The 22,296-nt window shown below is 36.1% G+C and overlaps 4 protein-coding genes across 8 annotated transcripts; 2 read left to right on the top strand and 2 right to left on the bottom strand.

Moving 5' to 3' along the window:
* Positions 1 to 488: 488 nt before the first annotated feature.
* LOC120162254 lies at positions 489 to 3,105 on the bottom strand. The gene is made up of 6 exons (XM_039172424.1): positions 2,310 to 3,105; positions 1,913 to 2,123; positions 1,653 to 1,797; positions 1,260 to 1,547; positions 874 to 1,206; positions 489 to 719 (listed from the first exon to the last, which is right to left on the bottom strand). Exons 1-6 carry the CDS (start codon positions 3,103 to 3,105, stop codon positions 489 to 491), a joined length of 2,004 nt encoding a protein of 667 aa, XP_039028355.1.
* A 132-nt stretch (positions 3,106 to 3,237) lies between these two features.
* Positions 3,238 to 4,609, top strand: LOC120162248 (armadillo repeat-containing protein 7-like). Its single transcript, XM_039172415.1, has 6 exons — positions 3,238 to 3,367; positions 3,460 to 3,533; positions 3,634 to 3,687; positions 3,737 to 3,779; positions 3,871 to 3,953; positions 4,322 to 4,609. The coding sequence occupies exons 1-6, from the start codon at positions 3,238 to 3,240 to the stop codon at positions 4,487 to 4,489; spliced, it is 552 nt and encodes a 183-aa protein (XP_039028346.1). The 3' UTR covers positions 4,490 to 4,609.
* Positions 4,610 to 5,553: 944 nt separating this feature from the next.
* LOC120161624 (protein CONTINUOUS VASCULAR RING 1-like) lies at positions 5,554 to 12,156 on the bottom strand. Its single transcript, XM_039171842.1, has 7 exons — positions 11,831 to 12,156; positions 10,902 to 10,954; positions 10,418 to 10,527; positions 6,992 to 7,159; positions 6,809 to 6,906; positions 6,129 to 6,255; positions 5,554 to 5,788 (listed from the first exon to the last, which is right to left on the bottom strand). Exons 1-7 carry the CDS (start codon positions 11,960 to 11,962, stop codon positions 5,694 to 5,696), a joined length of 783 nt encoding a protein of 260 aa, XP_039027773.1. The 5' UTR covers positions 11,963 to 12,156; the 3' UTR covers positions 5,554 to 5,693.
* Positions 12,157 to 15,525: 3,369 nt separating this feature from the next.
* LOC120161850 (probable plastidic glucose transporter 2) lies at positions 15,526 to 21,642 on the top strand. 5 transcript variants are annotated; one of them, XM_039172059.1, is made up of 15 exons: positions 15,526 to 15,702; positions 16,534 to 16,685; positions 17,097 to 17,208; positions 17,306 to 17,373; positions 17,467 to 17,599; positions 18,115 to 18,214; positions 18,324 to 18,436; positions 18,512 to 18,605; positions 19,016 to 19,169; positions 19,321 to 19,464; positions 19,541 to 19,614; positions 20,164 to 20,252; positions 20,664 to 20,778; positions 20,950 to 21,136; positions 21,609 to 21,642. In XM_039172059.1, exons 2-14 carry the CDS (start codon positions 16,595 to 16,597, stop codon positions 21,130 to 21,132), a joined length of 1,470 nt encoding a protein of 489 aa, XP_039027990.1. In that variant the 5' UTR covers positions 15,526 to 15,702; positions 16,534 to 16,594; the 3' UTR covers positions 21,133 to 21,136; positions 21,609 to 21,642. The 5 variants fall into 5 exon arrangements, with proteins under 5 accessions (XP_039027990.1, XP_039027989.1, XP_039027987.1 ...); XM_039172058.1 differs by lacking the exon at positions 21,609 to 21,642 and adding an exon at positions 21,235 to 21,336; XM_039172056.1 differs by lacking the exon at positions 21,609 to 21,642 and adding an exon at positions 21,345 to 21,479 and having other exon boundaries at positions 15,527 to 15,702.
* The last annotated feature ends 654 nt before the right edge of the window (positions 21,643 to 22,296 follow it).

Genomic DNA, 22,296 nt, shown 5'->3' with positions numbered 1-22,296 from the left:
TCAGGTATTGGGCTGCTCCTTCATACTTCCCTTCTGCTCGGCCTGCTCTTCTGATAAGGTAAGTGACCTCGTGCCTCTCATGTGGTTTAATTCTCAATTTCTGTCTTCAATCCCTATCCCTCGATCTTCATTTCCCAAATTTTCTTTGATATTTCCTCGCCGTTCCTCTTCTTCTTCTCCAATCCTGACACCCTTGTGCCCTTTTTTGTGTTGCATGGAATGAATAGTTTCCGGGTTAAGGATAATATTCTCAGTGATAAACCGACTAGAAATAAAACTGGTTTGATTGGTGGGATGAGACATGACACAATTGGTTTCAGGCGACGAACGATAAGCTTGGCGAGGATCTTGTAAATAACAGTGTACAAGTTTTTAGGTCGAAAATCCATGAAGGTTTCCGGATTATCAACTTTGAGGATGAGAACGATAACAGTTTTGTTCAGACTTGAGTCCAGATCACCTCCATTAAAAATAGACTGAATACAAGGTCAAATAGAGTTCCCAACTATTGACCACTGCTTTTGAAAAAAATCGGCATGCAATCCATCATAACCCGGAGCCTTCAAGGGGGCCATATCATTTAAAGCAGAGCGAATTTCGTCTGAAGAAGGAGTAGCATCCAAGGCTGTCCAAGTTGTCGACGGGATTAAAGGAAATTTCCCACGGCACGGAAAAGAGTCTTCATGGGGGTCATGGACCGAGAACAGCCGCACAAAATGCTGGACAGGTTCAGCTTTTAGGACTTCATGATCATGGCACCAAACACCGTCCACTTTAAGGGCAAGAATTCTGTTGCGTTGCTTTCAAATTTTTACTTTGCGATGGAAATAGTTTGTGCTGCGGTCACCGAAATTAATCCAATCATCTCAAGACCGATGGCGATAAAAGTCCCTCTTGGTCAAGAAGAGACTCCAAATCAGATAAGAGAGAAATTTCCAGATTATGGAGGAAAGAAGAGTTGCGGATTTGTAAGGCCTTTTGGACACCACGGAGACGAGCCATGACCCTTCTTTTCTGGGATCTGATGTAACCAAAAACAGATTTGTTCCAAAATTCTGCCTCTTTAGAGAATTTAGCTATAGTTTCAGTGGGATTGCCCATATCCGTCCAATTGTCTTGGACCATACGATGGAAATCATCATGCAAATGCCAACTAGACAAGTACTTGAAATGAGTAGGATTGGTGCTTTTCGGAAGATTACCAATCTGAAGTAAAATGGCCGATGATCCGAACGGACTCGGAGCAAATGATTGAGGACAGATTCCAGAAAAAGATCATCCCAATAGTTATTGCAGAGAGCTCTATCAAGACGAGCATGAGTGAGACCACAAGTCCAAGGGGGGTCGTGGAAACCCATATCCCGGAGATCAAAATCCACGAGGAAATCCTGAAAGTACTTGCAAGGGTGTGAAGAACCAAACCCACCTTTTCGATCGACAATAACAAGGGTGGCATTGAAGTCACCAGGCAGGATCCAAGGAGCCTGAATTTGAGAGGCTAAACTACGCAAATGCGTCCAAAAACTAGTCTTTTTGTGGCATTTGGGCTAGCATAAACAATTGTAGCTAAAATAGCAAGATACAAGTGATACGGCAGTGGATAAATTGAAAATGATTATAAAGGATGTCAATAGAGACGGAATCATACCAACATAATCAAATGCCTCCCGAAAAGCCAGCCGCTTCAACTCGATGGGAGTTGGGAAAGCCCAAAGCCGCAATAACGGCGTCTGCCCGAGAGCCACTGATACGGGGTTCCACAAAACCAACGATGTCAGGCTTATTGTCCCTGATATACTGTCTAACAACTGTCAAGGAACGAGAATGACCACAACCCTGTACATTCCAACATAATATTTTTAGATTCATAGGAAAAAAGTTAAAGAGATGGAGCAATACAGCTTAATCGGACATGGGAGTTTCAAGCCCCTCGTCAAAATTATCTTCATTTGCAATCTCCATAGAATCCAATTGGGTTTTCGAAGAGTCAACACGTCCAATTTTAAAAGGGTCACAGTTTGAGTTTCTCGGGTCTGGCGGTTCCCCTGAATATCCTTCACTGGTGGGATCATCAATGAGCATTCCACTATTATTTGGGACAGGGATGTTTGGGTCCAAGTTTTCTGAGACAATAACAGATGAGTGCCTTGTTTTATCAAGAGAAACTTGCTTGTGATTGAGAGAAGAGCTAGCTCCATTTCTTCAAAAGGATGGGAGGCGACGATTGGACAGATTTAAAGCAGATGAGGTAGAGTTCAATAGAGGCGTGGATAGTTGCTTCTTCAAACTAAGAGGTCCTTTGGTTTTACCATTTTTAGAGGGTTCAACGAGCTTGTCCTTGCCTTTATTGTTCATACTGGGGTGTTCTGCCAAATTGTCATTAGTATTTTCATTGTTTTGTCTTCTACCCAAATCAGTTGGTGCATCCTGTGATGGTTCTGAATCTTCTTGGACAGCGACTGGACTAAATCTAGACCGCTTTGTTGTAGCTAATTTATGGGTTATGGCTTGATTATCAATTTTCCTAACTGGTTTACACTGACGCTTTTCGACCAACATCCATGGACCGTATTTGGATTCCTCAGCAATCGGTTGTGGGGGTTCATTCTTTGTAGTTGGAGCTTCCTCGGTTGCCACCATGTTTTTCGGACAAGAATTCGAAGAATGACCATAAGTGCCACAATTGAAGCAGACAATAGGCACAGATTCATATTCGATTATCTGTGTTCGACCATTAACAATAATTTTGGAAATTAAAGGTTTATTCAAATCCACACTTACAGCCATACGAGCGAAACGGCGTCTCCTCCCGCTACCCGTTTGGTAGTCTATTCTGATAACCAAGTCAATGTTTTCTCCAATCGCTGTAATCATACTGCGTTTATACAGGGTGACGGGCAAGTCAGGAAGACGAATCCAAGCAATAAATTTGCTCGGATGGGGTTGTGTAGGCGAGAAATCAATAGTCCATGCAGGGCCGGCCCCATACATGTGATAGATGGGCGACGGCCCAGAGCAACATGTAGGGGCATCAGTTTTACTGGTAGGACGTTGAGTGGAAAGACCATGGCCGGCCCAATACCATGGCAGCATTTTGAGGGGCATCAGTTTTAGGTTTTTTGATTTTTCATTTCTAATTCGTCGTTTATTTTTTTTCTTTTTTGAATTCGTCGATTCCTAGGGTTTTCTTTTGTTTGGTTCAGATCTGAGTTCTTCGCTGTTTATTTTTTCGCAAATATGTTTTGGCGTATGGCCGGATTGTCCACTGCATCTCCTGTGAGTTTTGCGTCTTCATTCGATTTTCTTTCTGATTTTCGATCTGTGCTAATGCCATTTATTGATAATTTGAAGTATGGGTTTCTTGCTGGTAAAATTTCTGTTTGGATGCTGGTAATTGGTAAATTGCAAGAAACATGATAAGTCTCATAATTCTTAACTGAATGGGTACTTGTTGAACAGAAACAAAGGAGAAGATTGCTGCAAATTTGGCAAACTTTGCCTATGATCCATATAATTATTCATTCATGCGTCAGGTTCAAATTCATGTTTTCTGTGAAATTATTTCTCTCTCAAATTTGATTAGTGTGTATCAAGTACTTTTTCTGTAACATTAACATCTTACTTTGTTAGCAGCTTAATGTTTTGGAACTCTTCCTAGATTGCATAACAGAACCAAATGAGAAGCTTGTTGAATTTGGAACTCTTCCTAGATTGCATAACAGAACCAAATGAGAAGCTTGTTGAATTTGGAATGGGAGGCGTCTGCAATTCTTGTGTGGGTAAGTCTGGCTTTTAGTTCTATAGTTACGGTTCTCTTTCTTTATGAATTATGATGACCCGTTCATCGTAAGTACATTTTTTTCCTTGCAGATCCAGCTAATGCCGCTGTTATTACTCAGTGCGGAGGAATCCCTCTTGTCGTTCAGTGTTTATCAAGCCCAGTCAGAAACACAGTGAGTGGGGAAGCTTCTCTTCTTGGTTATTTTTTCTTTCCATCCTTAATTCTCTGAGTTGTTAGAGATATACATGAGATGGATTATGCTAAATTCACTGTTACCTCTCTCCCCCCTCCCCGTCTAAGATTGTAAGTAGGTGAACCGGGGAGTAAATTATCTGATAGAACACCTTGCTAACATCTAGTTGGTCCTTAAGTGAGTTGGTTGAGCTTAGGATAGAATTGCATAAGGAAACACCCTTAGGCATGCTCATATTAGTAAACAACATCTCTTTACCTGATGCGATATAATACAGCAATTCAATTAAATCTTCTTGTGATTGATTCTGTAAATGCATACACATCTGAGAAACAATTGATTATCAGGTGAATTATGCTCTGGGGGCCCTTTATTATCTTTGTAACAAGTCTAACAGGGAGGAGATTTTGAAGCCTGAAGTAATTGATGTCATTGAGCGTTATGCTGAAGCTCAAACTGTAAATGTAAGCTTCAGTAACCTGGCCAAAGCATTTCTTGACAAGCATGCTTGTTGAGGACAAGGTACGTCTCTCTTTTATCGATCATTGATACCCCATGAAGGAGTATATATATACCACTTTTAGGTAGCCCAATAGAAGTTTTTACTTCAAAAATTGCACGAAGGCATCGTTTTAGGTGATATTTGTAGCTTTGTAGGTTTTGGTTTGTATTAGTATTGATATTGTTTGACTATAATTTTTATTACATTTTTGTTTTAAAAAAATTATTTATGTTTTGTTTATTATACGGTACAAATATAGGAACATAAAATTATTATCTCGCCCAGGGTATTAAAACTCATTGAAATGGCCCTTAGTCCATGGTTCGATTGTTAAATAATGACCGTAGATTAGCCAAGTGACTCCTAAAAGTGAAAAGAAAGTAATCATTCTCGATATCCATAATCCAAATGGCTTGCAACGGTTTCCAGAGATCATAAATCCTGTTGGACAAAGCGTTGTAACCGATACGACGACCAAGAAATTTCGCTACTACTGTCTGGCTCAGACTATAAGAAATCATATATTATTATACATGTTTGCTAGATTGCTAAAATTGTGATTACACATAATTTAATGTATTTTATAATTAATTTCACTTTTTTACGTTGTTTTTCTTTAAAATTTTTATATTATTTTACTGTTTACAATAGTATCAATTTTGGATGGATTGTAGACCGTTAATTTTTTTTCTTTTTATTTTTGTGGCACGTCCTTTGTTTATTCTATATCATGTTCTTTTTTTTTCTTGAAGTTTGATTTTATATTGTCTCCTCGTATGACATTTATTTGATTATTTTATTGATTTATCCTTAATTTAAATACTAAGATTAGATACTGATAGGCGCTCGCAGGTCGAGTTTGAATTGTGATAAAACTAATAAACCGAAAGAAGCTCAAGAACATCGAATGTAAGAGAGACTTGAACATATTAAGATAACAACGCTATTGTTCTATCAGTTGGAAGAAGCACAATCCAACATCAAACCACCTACAAGGCAACTGGCCCGTATTTTTGACCAAACTATATCCGAAAAGCAAAAACGTTTACATTCTACGTAACCAAGCAAACGGTTACGTGTGCCACCGGAATCAGATACACATCTAACATAATCTAAAATCGGATCCTGTATTACCAACACGTTGATTGTGCAGGTGCTCCGATGATTTGAATCTGAAACAAGAAGAAATACAAACTCTACAACTGCTGCTTTAAACCTCATCTTCCATCGGATCTACTTCTTTCCAGTGGCAAAAGTGTGTCTAGTGTTGACAGGATCTGGGGCATGGACATCCCTCCAGACACAACGATTTCTGCAATTGAAGAATATGAATGAGTAAGCTTAAACTGGTATAATTTTTTTTTTAAATCCATAATTATAACATATCACCACCAATGAAGACCTTTTTCAAGGTACCTGTATCCAACACATATGGATATTAGACATAGGAAAACTTAGAAAAATTTAACCATACCCGTGTGAATGAGCAAACATATGGATATCAGACATTCACACCTGTGTCCGGCAACATAGATCACCACTTCACGACAAGAGAAACCATCCTTGTGTGAAGTGGCAATTTCACCTCCCCTCCCCCGTTTCGTGCTTCTTTTATTAGCATTTGTAAATAATAACAGAAGAAGAAGCCTTACCGATTCCTTCGCGGACTGATAAATTTGGTCTTAAAACATCCTTGGTATTGATAAGGAATATATCACCAATATAAAGATGATTCGTGGGAACATAGACACAACATAAATCTTCTTCACCAGAGTAGCTCTGCATTTCAAAATAAAAAGAATAAAAACAGCACTTTTGATATCACAGTACCAGCTATGAATGTGAAACAATAGTCAACCAATGCAAACTCAAGTATCCGACAGCTTGACTTAAGTGGCTCGTGAGCCTAATGGATCTGTTTTATTTGCAATCAGTATTGAAAAATCTCAATTTGAACTCAAGCTCGGGCACAGATAGTACAGTTAGAAACGTGGGAATTGAGCTCATCTTTTACCAAGTAAACGAGCTTAACAAACCTAATCAAGCACACTAAAGCAGTTTGATTATTGAATCAAGATCAATCATAAAAGTATAACTCAATCAAGCTGAGTCTTTAACAGTTTGAGCTTGAGTCAGCTAGATTACATCCCTAGTGAGTATTCATTTCCTACAAGAACGCATGGAAGCAAGAATCCAATGACTGGGCAAAAGGCAGTCCCAAAAGTTTGGTCAAGAAAAAAGGTCACGCAGTGCATGCATATCAGTAAATAACAAAAACAGGGAAAACCATGCTAAAATGATAGTTTTGGAACAAAAAACTCGATTTGCCCACCTGCAGAGTAACAGATGAAGTGATGAACCCGAATGCATATTCACCAATACGTGGATGCCTTATGATGGCTACTTCCTTGAAGGCCTGTGTGTTCTGATCTGAAACACAATAAATATGAAAATTCAATATAGTGTCACTGCATGAATCAATTTCAGTAACACAGAATATGAAGAAGATAAAAACCTGGAGATATGGCAGAACTAATTTGCTTGGAAGCATTGTAGATATGTCGAACAAATGGCATCCGCTTGATAAACCACTCACCAAGGCTCAGGACAGATGCTCCCAACCAGGATGACATGAATACCCCGATCAAGAAGATGAACGTTATAGAAGTTATAAATCCAAGACCTATCAAGGTAAAAGACATCAGAAGACCTGTTAATTAACCAGATGGTATATACTCTCGACCGAGATACATTTATTAAAAACTGCAAAGACTGATATTAAGATACATCAGTCAAACTGGTAAATCATTTGCAAAGGCTTTCTGGAAAATTCATTTAGCTTTCTTTCCATATATATCATGTTTGGCAAGAGAACCTCTAAAGATATTAGATGCCCCCAAAACTGAAATCTCCAATTAGCACACTTTGTCCTACAGTAAAATACCGTGAACAAAAGATGACATAAATTCACACCTACTTTAGAGAGAGAGAGAGAGAGAACTCAAAATCCAATCTTCTGCGGTGATAAACGTACATTCCCACAATTTCCAGTGAGAGAAGCTCCTCCTCTCTAAAAATTCAGGCGTTTTTCAAAAATTTCTTTCTTTTTCTCCTTCGAATCCTTTAGATGGCGAGTCAGTTGAGTAGATCTGGTGGGAAGAATTGCGTTACAGTTATTATTTTCAATATTCCAGATTGTCTTCATTCTCAAGGTCTTAGGTTATTGTTCGATAATTATGGCGAGGTGGTCGATTCCTTCATCCCTAGCAAAAGAAGTAAGGGAGGTAGCAGGTTCGGTTTTGTCCGTTTTTCTAGAGTGGAGGACGCGAGGAGGGCTATCATCTATGACGATAAATCTTGGATTCAAGGGAGAAAGGTTAGAGTTTTCATGGCGAGATTTCAACCTCGTGATGTTTACTGGAGGAAAAAGTTTTCTGGTTCAACTTCAGCTGTGGTCAAGAGTAGTGAGGTGGTTGTCAAAGAGGCGCCTATTATTGGTGTAGTTGACGAGGATAAGTTAATTACTCTTAGAGATAATTTAGTTGGTTGGTGCAGAAAATTTATAAAAATGAAAGAGTTAGCTGCTATTATGCACAAGGAAGGCATATTAGGCCCGAAAATTATGAGGTTAAGTGGTTTAGCTATTTTGATCATTTTTGAAGATGAAGAGAGTAGGGACTTTACTCTAAAAAACAAGAGTGGAGCGTTGAATAAATGCTTTGACAAAGTGGATTTGTGGTCGGAAAACTTTCAGTGTAGTAGCCGCCGGGCATGGTTATCGTGTAGAGGGATACCACCGTTTGTGTGGTGCCATTCAACTTTCAGAAACATTGCAGAAAAATGGGGAACTCTTATCTCCATTGATGTAGGAACCTCTAATCCCGGCTCGTTTGATAGGGCCTGTTTTCAGATCATTACGAACCGTAAAGTTCGAGTGGAAGAATCTTGTGTCTTGAAAGTTGGGGATCAGTCTTTTCCAGTTTTTGTTTCTGAGTTTGAACCTTGCTTTAGCCCAGATTCCGTCTGGGTTGATTCGTCTGTGTTGGAAACGTCAGTTGCCTCCCCGTTGCCCACGAAGGGGGAGCTTTTTGGTGTCTCGCCAGTTAAGACCTCCGAGCTGGTGGTTGATGTTGGAACGTGTTTTGAAGGCACGCTTACTGGTGGTGGAAAGTGTGGTCCAGGTGCCGAGGAAGGAGGAAATGGTCCTTGGTCCGAAGAGGTAAGGGCTGTGGAAGTTGTGTCCCCGACAGTCCGTAACGGGACAGCTGCGCATGGGTCTGATTGCCAGATGAGCGGCACTTTTAATTCTTTGGAGGTAGCTAGGGGGGCGCAAGTGGGGTCTGAGGTAGATCTGTGTGATGCTCTCGAGGATATTGTGAATGGCAATAAGCTGTCGTTTTGTGATAACCAGACAGTTTGTAATGGGGCTTCTACGCTCGATTCAGTTGACCAGAGGAGTGCAGATATGAATATTTTGGAGGAAGCTAGTGGTTTTCACATGGGCACAGGTTTGGAGGTGTGTGAGGCTAGAGCTGTTAGTGCAAATTCGAAAGTGGTGCAGCACATGTTTTTGGATGTTAGTGGTAAGCGTTTGGCTCCAATTAGAAATGTTGGTTCACGGCAGACTAAGGTATTATTTAATAGTAATAGGTTCTTGGAGATCCCGAATGTTAGGTCGGTTAGTGGGACAGCTGTGCAGGATTTTGCCTGTCAAACTAGTGGCACTTTTCATGCCTTGGAGAGTGTTAGTAGGGCGCACGTTGGGTCTAAGGATTTAATTAAAGATAACGTGCTGCTGCCAGTTGTGCCGTCCTCGGACATGCCATCTGATGGAGTTAAGGTTTTGGTGGTACACGAGGATGTGCTTGCTGGTCAGGGGATGGGGCTATCGAATCCAGTCAAAGTGGATGGGCGTCAGAAACAAAGAGCTTTGGAGGAGAGAAATGCTATATTTAGCTCTCTCCGAAATTTTCAAGAAAAATTATCGGCCCACCAAAGGAAGTCTCGGTAAATCATAAGTGAGAATTCTACGAGGAAGGTGCATCGAGAGGAAGTTTTTTCTGATTTTGAAGGCTCTAAAGTTGGAGGTTCGGATGGTCTATGTCGACATGTCAAGCTAGAAGAGGCAGTAAGGCGGATGAGGCAGTATGGCGGTTGAAGATTCTTGTTCTCTTCGTGTGGAAGCTCAAGGCTTATGTTTTTTATGTTGGTTTTTCTGGTTTGTGTCTGCTGTGTTTTCGGCTTCTGCTTTAGTTGTTTTGTTATGTGTTTTTCGGGATTAGTTCAGGTGTTAAGTCTGGTCAGTCATTTTTGTGACTGTTGTTCTTATGGATTTCGCTGTGTTAGTGGTGTTGTATAGGGTTTATGCCGGCTGTTTTGGGTTTTTGTTTTTGTTGAGGGAGGTGATTATGGTTGTATCCTTTGGTTCTTTTGGTTAATGAAATCTTAAGGCACTCTTTTCCTCCTTCTGCTGATTAAGGAGCTTTTCTACAAGCTCCTTTAATCAAGAAGGAGGTTTTTAACGAGGCCTACAATTCCTATCAAAAAAAAAATACAGTGAACAAATACACGTATTTGTTTCAATACCATGAAAATATGGTTCTATGGAAATTCCATGTGAGGAATAACATAAGAATTAAGATATTTCCGGCATAACAAAAGTTTATATAAAGAGCCAAAGATAATCACAATAAAAGAAGATTCGTCATCATCCATGCTCTCACAACAAGCACTGCTATTGGCTACAATTTCTAAAAGGTTGCAGACAGACACTACAATCCTCATCATTCACAAACCTTCAGGAAAGAGAGAAAAATGTTTACAAATTCAAATATCATGGAGGGAGGGGGAATAAAAGATTTCACAACTATGAAATAAATTCACATGTTTAGATGGAAAGAGGATAGAAAAGTTTTTAGCTGCTAACTAATGAGATGCTTACCAAATATATCAATTCCAAGTTGAACATAAATTGGAGAGAAAAAGCCATCCACAAAGTGAATAAACCACCATGTTATATAGAACGTGACCGCTATAGGAAACAGAATGACGCTGCAAAAAAACTAAGAATCAGCAACTGCTATAACAGTAATGTAAATGACTATCAAAACTCTATAATATATGATGCTATAAACATGTAAATTCACTACTAGAATCATAAATACTAAATGTCTGAGTTAATCTAATAAAAGATGGAAAGAACTCCCATTTTGTTAGATGATATAAAAATATCAGAGTAGTTTCAAGACAACCAACCATTTTAATAGAAAACGAATGGCATATGTTACTAGTGTAAACATTTCTATACTCTTTCCATCTAAACATGTGAATTTATTCACAAGGAAATACCATAAAGATTATAGTTAGACAAATATCCATCATGAGATCATAAATCTAAAGTATGGATATGTAAGAACGACAGTTACCATCCTGTCATGAACTTCTTAGAAGCCCAACTCCTAACAACTTTGTAAAAGGTCTGCACAAAACAAAACTTGTCAGCATATTTAAAAGAAATGCACACACTTCATTACATGAGTACATAGATAAGCACGATCATATAGTGCATGTATAGGCAACGAACTGAAAACATTGTTTCCAAAGATTTCATTAGGAGCCATAGCTATTTTCTTCAGGACTTCACCCAAACCATCATCAACCCATAAATACAACGTCATCAAGTCCCATAAGCAGAAGGGTTACTTCGTTTTGTCAAAAAAAAGAAAGAAGGGTTACTTCGAATTTAAGCCTGTAACTCTAAACCCAAAATTTATTCATTCAAGTGCATTAACAGCTGGGCTTCAATCCATCTATACAAGTTACCGAGTACTCAATGTCATGAGCTTTAACATGCTTCCCTCAGCATTTTAAGCTGAAAAAATAAGACACAGATACATATGAAAGCCTCTAAACGGAAAGGTGGTCATTATCACAAATGTAGGAAAATCCCTATCAGGTTTCAGTTATGTTAATCCCCCAAATGGTCTCGTACTCTGATAACAGCTTTCCAAATAGAATATGAAAGGAAATACCATTTCCTCATTTTTAACAGAATCAGTAAATTATGCTCAATCCTCAATCAATAAACAAAGTCAAACACAAATGAAAAGGTCAATTTCCATAAGTCTTCTAGAATCACTGTCTCTCAATTGAAAATCGATCTGCAACGTCCAATTACTCTCTGTTAACAACAAAGTTATTCAAACAACATCTGGTTAAGCTCTATTAGTTTGAAATTTGTAACTACAGCCTTACATTTAGAAGCATAAACAGCTCAAGACCAAGTCAGACGAATTAAATAACAGTTTAAAGAGAAATTCAAATTTAAAAAAAAGGAAATGAGAGCAAAAGAAACCTCGCGGCCGGCATGACGCGGGGAAGAGGAAGAAGACGGTTTAGGGGAATCATCATGGACGGAATCAGCGACTGGGATCAGAAGCTCTCGATCTCTACTCGCCATCATGACCGTCGATTTCTCATCTTCCATGACCAAAAAAGAAAGAATAACACTGCTACTAATCCCTTTCTCAAAGATCAAAAAACCCTTGTCTCACCTTCAATCTTTGTTCTCTCGAAGTCACTGTTTATCGGTCAAGAAAAAGGAAGAAAACGAAAACTATGAGCAATTCAATTTCAGCATCCGACTTTTTTAAGAAGGTGGAGTAACATTGGAGAGGACTCTTTGAAAATTGCTCCCTAGTTTTGGCTGCTTACCGTATTTATTTTTTATTTTTTAAATTTTAATTATTTATAGGGGTGAGTACTACTGTATTGGTCTGTTTCAACGTATTTTAAATTGAGGAACTTATCGGAAGCAGTTGGTTCGGTTCAATTTATTGGGTTTCAAAATAATTAGTTTTAAGAATGGGAATATTCTATTAGTATGATGGGTTAACAAATTTTAAATTTGCCTAAAAAACAATTTTTAAATTTGATAATCGGGTAGATAGATTGGTTTTACAAATTATTTTAGTTTATTTTTAAATTAATTGTTTATTCGTTTTCATGTTCTTTTGTTTCATTATAAATATTTTTATTAATAAATTTAATTAAAAAACTTGAATTTTAACTATTTATTATTTAAATTTTACTATTAAAAATAATATAAAATACATATTTTAAAAGTATTTAATCAAATAATTTTTAAATATATATTTTATAAAATTTAATTATTTAAAATTTGTAAAATAATTATGATTGAAGTTGTAAAAATTGACTTTTAAAAATTTCATGAGATATTTTTTTATTAAGTAGAGAGAGATTATATTTTAAAGACAAATGCAGTTATCCAAATCCATATAAGTTACGCTAATATGAGTATCCTTGATTGCTCGATCAATTAATCAATTAATAGAAGTGATATTTTATTTTTATGGGTAAATTACCCTACTAGTTATTGTACTTTTAGGACACTTTTACTTTGTTTATTGAACTTTTAAAACATGCATTATAGTCACTAAAATTTTCATCGTTTTCAATAAAGTCACCATCGTTAGTTGTTGTCAGATAAATGTTGATATGGCATGTTAAAGTATTCTTTCAAAAAAATCTAATGTTTCAAGTTTACATTTGCACAAAGGCTAAATTTTCAATGAACGAAGCACTTGTTGGTTAATCTTAATGATGAGAAGGATCTATTTGGTCAAAATATTAATATAGTTTGGTTTCAAATTGATCTAAGAAGTTGTAACTTTTAGTGTCAATTGAGTTTTGAGGAGATTGGAAGGTTTTACGACGGGTTTAAAAGGAAAGAAATAGAATAAGAAGAATATGAGATCCATTAATTGATCGAGTGGTCAAGAACGCTCATGTTGTCTCATCTTGTGTATATTTGAATCCTGATATTTACCTTGAAAATGAAAACACTTATCTACTTGATCAAACAAGAAAAGAATAAAAAAAGAAAAAAAATTATGATCCACTGTTGTTAATCGTCAAAATCAATTTTAAACTAAACTATGTTAAACTTATGACCAAACAAAATTTCTTGATGTAAGATTGATCGACAAGTATTATGTTCATAAAAAACTCAACATTTGTCATGATTCTTAATTTGAAAAATTAATCTTTTTTGTAGAAGATTTTAACATACCACGTCAGTATTCTTGATGACAACTAATAATCGTGACAATAATGAAATCAAATTAAAGTTTAGTGATTTTAATGTAAGTTTTAAAAGTTTGGCAATCAAAATAAAAATATTTTAAAAGTTTAGTGAATACCAATACGATTTACCCTATTTTCATTTTAGTCGGATCAACATCCGTTGGATATATTAGTGAGATATATTGCAGTTTTAAGGATATAACACATTTAAACTTTATATACAACATCACTAAAAATAAGAGTAAAGAACGTAAATGGTACTCCGATTATAAGATATTATTTTGTTAAATATTTTATCTATTAAAAATTGTAAAATAGTCATCGATTATAGAAAGTTATTTTATTGAGTCACTCGATTATTAAAAGTTATAAAATGGTCACCCGAACATCATTATGTTTCAAACTTATCATTTTTCGTCAAAAATTGATGTTCGTTTGAGCTTAATGTTAACATGCTAATTGATATATGACAATATTGTGAGATTAGATTTTATCATATCTCAGTCAGCATGTTAACGTCCAACTCAGATTGTCATTAATTTTTTTAAAAGAAAATGACTAGTTTGATAATGAATAATTAGACGATCATTTTGTAACTTTTAATAGTCATGAGACTCAATAAAATAATATTTTATGATCAAAGGACCATTTGTGTACATTACCCTAAAAATAAACATGTCTTACATTAAATCAATAACAATTCAAATATTACCAACGAGGGTTAGTTTAAGTAGTAACCAGATTGTCTGAACTTATAGTGACCCATTTATTCTCTAATTTGACCCGTTTTATTGTAACTTTCTTCTCTTTTTTTAATAGAAACCTCTAGTCTTATTTAAAGATGAACATCTAAAATTACAATAAGAGTTTATAATTATCATCGTAAACTAAATACATAATTTGAATATTTTCCTATAACATTGAAACTAGTCATTTTAGATAGTACAAGGGCATACATAGAAAAAGGTTAAAAACCTAACCAAAAGACTCGAACAAAAAATATACACAATAAACGAACCACAAAAGGAGATTAAGTTATTGAAATATTATCTAGAACTGCAAATCAAAGCTGAGCATCGTGAGAACTATTCACGAAAGCAAAATTACGTATCCAAATTTAATTCGATGATCTATAGCAAGTAAGATCAATTGTATTACAAATAAGCATCATCGTGATTAATCGTGGTATCGTAAAATCTAACTCTGAGAAAACATTAAATAAAAAGAACGATCAAACGATCACATATATATAATTATTCTTATTAAAAAATTTAAAAATAAATAAAGAGAGAAAAGAACTAACGGTGAACCAACATTAAAACTCTTACCACTGCCGGCTAAAAAAATCAAGAACGAAAAAATTAATCTAATATATAGATTCTAAAGAAAAGAAAGAAAAAAAAGAAGGGGAGGCGGGAGAAGCTAGATTAAAGTATTTTTAGAAATTAAGTCAAGATTATTGAATTATAAAGTAATCATTAACTTAGTTTTGAATTATTTTTTAAAAAAACTATTATGGGTTATTTCGGTAAGTAGAATAATCTTTAGGATTCGGTTCTTTCTCCTCTTTCTTTAATCAAGGCTCTTGTTGATAATATATATATATAAATAATAGTAATAATAATTTATAATATATACCTCCAGCTTACTCTTCCACCCACAATCCTTATAATTACAATATTAAATATTCTAAAATTCTAAACTCTCGCCGCGTGTCCCCGGTACCCTATAAAAACTTAAAATCGGCACACTAAATGACTAAACTACCCCAATATTGTCTTCCTCCATCGACCTGTTTTTAACCTTTCGTTTTAAGGACAGATGTCGCCACCTGAGAAGAAAAAACAAAACAATTGTAAATTCCCCACGATGTTTCTCCTACAGGACTGACGCCGAGACCATAAATTGCGTTTTCTACATTTATAACACCTCACCCGGCGCACGATAGCACCTACCTTTTTCCCTCAGATTAAGCAAAGTTTCGTTATTTGTTCCTATTGCTCGAGAGTTTTCTTCTTTATTTATCTCCCCCAGAGAATTTTCTTTACATTACAGTCGTAGTATCCCAAAAATTTTGTGCTGATTTCACTCGGCAAAATCTAGCAAATCATACTAAGCAAGGTGAGTTTAATTTGAACTTTTTTGACCGAATACTTGGTTCGTTTAGCTTCAGTCATCGTTTGATTTCTTTAGAATGGCGGTTTCGTCACTCTGTTTCTACTGTGATCTGATCATTTTTACTTTTGAACTTGATAAACGTGTTTCCTTTTAATTTCGTAATTCGTAGGTTTAGTTTACTTCACTCTTTAGATCCTGTGTTTTTCATTTTTTTCTTCTGATTAGTTGTTTAGAATATAGAGGAAAAAAGATAAGAAATGAAGTGAGTGAGATCTGTACGGGTAGAAGTTAACTTAATTTTGAACTTCGTTGTACCAATTTATTTTTCCGGTGTCGGATGAACGAAAATGGAGAAAGAAAAATCCGGTGTCATTATGATAACAGTAGAGGATAGTATTTCCCTCTATTTAATTAACTGCTGCTAAACAGTTATCATTTATATTAAACTTTGAATGACGGTAGATTACACAATTCGCTTGAAGATCTCATTTGACCTTGTTTTTAGCTGGAAATTAGCATGGATCACAAGCTGTTGAGCTTGAATCTGTTACGCTAAGTTGTTTACTGATGCTAAATGATTATCATTTAGATCAATCTTTGTATGACGGTAGATCATAAATTCGCTTGAAGATCTCATTTAACCTTGTTTTTAGTTGGAAATTAGCATGGATTATAAGGTGTTGAACTTTAATCTGTTTGACCTTTATAACAAATTCTGATGCAAGCAAAGAAACTAAGCTTTTATGTTAAATGAGTGTTTTAATGAATGAAGGAAAGCGGATTTTTTTTTATTTTAAATGCTAATTTATGTGCAACATGAAATATATAGTGCAGTTCTTTAAAAACTAGTAAGGTCAAGTGATTTGGAAGTCGGATCTGGCTGCTGTAATTTGGCATGTGGGATCGTGAAGGCCGAGCATTCTCAACGTACAAGAGGATGCCATCTAGAGATCATTCAGCTGTAACGGATGTAGAAGAGAATTCAGGTAGATTTATCTGTTGACTAGCTGAGGGTTTCTGCACAGCCATGGTTGCGGAGTTGATAGACCCTGAACCAACAAACTTCAGTTTGATTCTAATTGCCTGAAGTGCTCACCTTATTGCTCCACCACAATAGGTCTTCACAAATTTTGTATGCAGAATTTTTAACCGATGGCAGCACTTTGGAATTATTAACTAATGGCAGAATTGTTTGGCTCTCTTTTTAACCGACTCTTGAGAAATTTGCATTTTGTTATCCGCAATGTGAAAACAGATTTAAAAAATTACATTCGTTATAGGGAACCTGACTAATTTGTGGGAAACTTGGGAAAACTTTTGATTGAATTTTTTTAAATCATTACAATATTCAAGTATTTAAGAAGAATTTTAGTGTTTAACTATTTGTGTTCTTTTAGCTCACTCACAGAACAACATGGATGTACAAACTACAGATCCTTCATGGTGGCTTTCGTTCCCACATGTAGTAGTGGCAACTTTAGCTTCATTCCTATTTGGCTACCACCTTGGGTTTGTGTGCTATTACTGCCATCTTCATTTTTCTGATTTTCTTGTTATTTGTTTTGATAATTATGTTAATTGTTTGCATGTTGGCCATTCTTTACAGTGTAGTTAATGAACCGCTTGAAAGCATCTCCTTAGATTTAGGTTTCAATGGGAATACTCTGGCTGAAGGTGACATTTAACTCCCTGTCCTTTTTTTCCCTTTCTTTCTGACGTTTGCATCTAGAGTCTAGAATTTTAACATGATAGGCTTTAATTTTATAGGTCTGGTGGTGAGCACATCTTTAGGCGGTGCCCTTATTGGATCATTGTGCAGTGGTTGGATTGCTGATGGTGTTGGACGTCGTAGGGCATTTCAGTTGTGTGCTTTGCCTATGATTATGGGTGCTTTCATAAGGTGATATGCAATGCCAATCAAATGCTTTTAAGGATTATTTTTTGTGTTATGATCTTAAATTTATCTCTATTTCTTCTCATAATATAACTCGTGACTTGAATTTATGCCTTTCCCTCTTTTAATATATTTGTTCGTCTGGCGTGAATTAAACTGTTACATGTTTATATCCTAGAAAGATTATTAGATATATATTTTATAATCTTGAGAAAAACTTATGTCTGATGTCAACTTTACTATCTTGGATGAAATAAGAATTGCTAGGACCTTGATTGATTGATGTTAGACAAATACGTTTCTTCTATTTTGACCTATAATGCCTTTTTATTCTGGAATCTTTAGTTGTGTAGAGTCCATGTATTGAACTAGTTAATATATGTGTTCTATGGAATCCTTGCTTCAGTGTTTTTAGATACTTTGGTTTACTCATCCTTTCCCTTCACCATTCTTTTCTTTTTGGTTCACTTCGTAAAGTCTGAATTTATAAGGTTTTGGTCTGACAAAAAAATTGATTTTAGTGCAACAACAAAAACATTGGCGGGTATGCTCATTGGAAGGCTCTTAGTTGGGACTGGAATGGGACTTGGTCCATCTGTTCTGGCTCTTTATGTGACAGAGGTATTCATACCGTTTATTTTTATGTTGCATTAATCATCGACTTATATAACACTCTCTCTTTTGTGTATGAACATAAACTGTTGTTTCATCATGTACTAAATATGTGTAGGTTTCCCCTGCCTCTGTAAGGGGAACTTATGGAAGTTTCATCCAGATTGCAACATGTCTGGGACTTATGGGGGCTCTTTTTATTGGGATCCCCATCAAAGCAATTGCTGGCTGGTATGAATCATTCTTAAGGATCATAATTCCTGTAAATCATATGTTGCTTTCAGACTTCTTGCATAATTGTCTCAGGTGGCGCATTTGCTTTTGGGTCTCCACAATTCCCGCTGGATTTCTTGCATTTTTCATGATATTTTGTGCTGAGAGTCCACATTGGTTATATAAGGTTCACTCACTGGCTTATATTATCTGTAATTGCAAAATTATTTCCCATGTCAATCTTAGTAGAATTATACGATCTTTCAATCAAAGCCTTGGATACTGGTTCTTATAATTTTCCCCTTTGCAATAATCTCATCATCTGATTTCATGTCATGGATATAATCACCTTCTCCATGCGTACACGCACCCCTATTTATGGATGCAATTCTTTGTTTAAAATCACTTTCAATTTGTATCCCTTCCTCTCGTATTATTTTATTCTTACAACTTTTTTCACATAAAAACTGCTCACCCGTTACTTTTACAAGATGTGCCACCACCGGTGCCATATGACTGAATTCAATAAAAGCAGATTTTCCTTTTTATTAAAGCTTATGACTAAGATGATTTTATTCCCTTGATGGTGTCACAAAGCAAGGAAGAAGTGCTGAAGCTGAAGCTGAGTTTGAGAGGCTTTTAGGTGGACCACATGTCAAATATGCCATGGCAGAATTAACCAAATTGGACCGGGGGGATGCAGCAGACACTGTAAAACTCTCAGAATTGCTCTATGGCCGCCATTTTAGAGGTAAACCATTTATTTCTATGCTTGTAAAAAGGCTTTCTGAGTTCTTTTCAGTGTCCACAGTTGCTTTTACTACTGCAGCACCTACGGTCACTTCCAGTTCTGCTTTGTTTCTTTCCTTTTGGGCTTTGTTATTCATGTTCTCCTTTTGCAGTTGTTTATATTGGGTCAATCCTGTTTGCTTTACAACAGCTATCTGGGATAAATGCTGTATTTTATTTCTCTTCATCTGTATTTAAAAGTGCGGGAGTACCATCAGACTTCGCAAATGTGTTAATTGGAGTTGCAAATTTGTTAGGTATACCTATTATTCTGTCAACATTGTATTCTGGCATTTGGCTTCATCGCATGATACTGATTTTTCCTTCAAGCAGGATCTGTCATCGCCATGCTTTTAATGGATAAACTTGGAAGGAAAATGCTCCTTTTGTGGAGCTTCTTTGGAATGGTAAATACCAGTTTCACTGATATTTTCAGGAAGGCCCTTTCATTCGTTACTAGAATCATAGGATAGCTATGTAACATGTCTCTGGTGAAGATAAGAAAGACGTACTATTTGCCCATGCAAATTAGAATTTATATCCGTTAATGCCTTACTACGTGTTTTGTCTTTTGTGCCAACAGCCGATAGCCCCGCTAGCTTAAATTATTCAATGCAGCTCTCGTTTGAAATAAAATGAAGGTGACTTCTTTTAGTGAAAGAAGCTACTATATCATTCATAAGAAGGAATTTAGAAGTACAGTTTTAGATTACACTATTGTACTTGGGTTGAGTGTGGGATAGGATACGTATCTAACATGGGTATATATATATATATTTTTTAAATTTCTCATACTTGGAAGATCATATCTCCATACTGATGCTTGAATATGTGTCGTATGTAGTTTGTCAGACATGAGAACTTCAGGAAAATGATATGTTAAGCATGGCTCTGCTAAAAGCAAATGCTAATTCTCTTTCTGTGAATGAAATTGATTTTTCATTTCATTTACTCAGGCTATATCAATGCTCCTTCAAGTCGCTGCTGCAAATGCTTTTGTGTCAGGCTCTGCATCTTTATACCTATCAGTTGGTGGCATGCTAATGTAAGTATTACTATAATTTATCTGCTTTTAATATCTCTGGACACCATGGTTCTATATGGTGGCTTCAGGCATTGGCGGAAAGTACTCAAAATTTGTGGAAGTTGTAGTTGAAAAGCTAATCTTGGTTGTAAGTTAAATATGCTTGTGTCCTCACTCCTCAGACCCGAGCCACTGGCTGACAATGGAATAAGCAACAACTGAGATGTGAAACTGATGTTCCGCAAATGGTGAAAAGATTATCAAATAATCTAATTTTAGTCTAATTACACCCATAAACCATGAAGCATAACTTTTAGCAGTTGGTTATGTTCTTCATTGTGGAAAATGGAAGTATAAATTGCCGAGGGCGTAAAATGTCAACCTTGGTTGCTTGAAGGCATTCTTGATATTGACCAATTTTTAACACTGCAGGTTTGTCTTTACATTTGCACTAGGAGCTGGTCCTGTTCCCAGTCTTTTATTACCAGAAATCTTCCCTAGTCGAATTAGGTCAGAAGCTGTGGCATTTTGTATGTCAGTATACTGGGTAATTTTTTTTCTCGCTTCACTTTCATTTTCACCATTGCTTGTTTTCTTTCTCTTCTTCCAAACATGAACCTGTATCCTTGCAATTGTAACAGCTTTTGCAATAAATGCAAACGGAATATTACCGCTATCTTCCGACAGTTTTCTGTATTGCTTTTGCATTGCTCTTCAGGTATTCAACTTCTTCGTAGGTTTGCTCTTCCTGGGCTTGCTTGAGAAACTTGGGCCACAACTCTTATACTCAATATTCGCGAGTGTTTGCATGATGGCTGTAGTCTTTGTTAAAAAGAATGTAATCGAGACCAAAGGGAAAACTCTTCAAGAAATCGAGATTGCTCTTCTACCACAGGAATAAACAGGTATATATTAATTTTCTTCCAAAACATAAGTCACCCAAGAAGTAAATATGCATGCAAACAGAAGCACAAGCATCATCATGCCCACACAGTCATACTAGGCGAAAATTCCAAGCCCGTAACACATGGATGTGTGTGCGAGTACATGAGTTTCGTGTATGCAGTTCGAATATGGTAAATTTTGATTTAAACAAGTCCTCGGTTCTTGCAGTCGACTGCTATATAGAGACGGGATTTTCGACACGAAGCCTCCTCAAATGATGTCTAAGATGTGCCTTTCTATATGCTGATTCGGGCTTTAGTATAAGCTGAAATGTAAAATTGCATCTCTTCCATTATATTGCCATTTGCATGTGCATTTTAAAGAGAGATGGTTTTCAACTTTAGAAACCAAAACAAACCCATCACTTTTATATGTACACTTGTTGTAATGCCAGTAATTTGAGAATCTCAGGATTTTGCTCTTAATTATCAGATTTCTGAAATCGGTGAAACTTCGGGATCATCAGGAAAAAAAACAGAGAATAATGTTACGACTTCTGAAAGTTCAGTCTTTAGTGAAGATTCCACACAAAAATATACCAAACCTAAACTGGAGCAGGAGAATGGGTTTAATATGTCAGCTTGGGAATGAATGAACATCCAATGATACCAGTGAGAAGCACTTTGAAATAATGGAGATAGCTGAGAACTAATTTGGAGGCAGGGGAAGAATAAATCTGATTCTTTATTCCATTAAGCAAGTTCTGGTTTTGTACGAGATTATAGGTGTATCTTTTTCGGTTTATTTTTGCGACATTGGAATACTGAAAAAAGTAAGGAATTATTGAATTAGCTGAAAAACTGATTTGAATGTTGATATGACTATTAATATAAAATACATTCGATCATATAACTAATGAGTTAAAATAAAAAGTGTAAGACAAAATTATAGCATGAGAATGCAAATTAAAGGCTTCCATCTAGGGATGGGGATGGGTTTTGGATTGAGATATGATGAGTTTCGACTTGATTTTACAATCGATTTTTTTTGGCTATTAATATAGCTTAATTTGGATTGAATTTGGGATTATGGTGAAAGATTATAGATTTGACCTAAGATAATAGTATAATTGCTCTGTATATATTTAGAGATGATGATAATAATGTCATTCTTTATATTT

The sequence above is a fragment of the Hibiscus syriacus genome, unplaced genomic scaffold (genome assembly GCF_006381635.1).
Source record: "Hibiscus syriacus cultivar Baekdansim isolate YM2019G1 unplaced genomic scaffold, ASM638163v2 tig00111402_pilon, whole genome shotgun sequence".
In the NCBI taxonomy this organism is placed as follows: domain Eukaryota; kingdom Viridiplantae; phylum Streptophyta; class Magnoliopsida; order Malvales; family Malvaceae; genus Hibiscus; species Hibiscus syriacus.
Note: the sequence above shows the minus strand (reverse complement) of the source record. Positions and strands in the feature narration are given on the sequence as shown.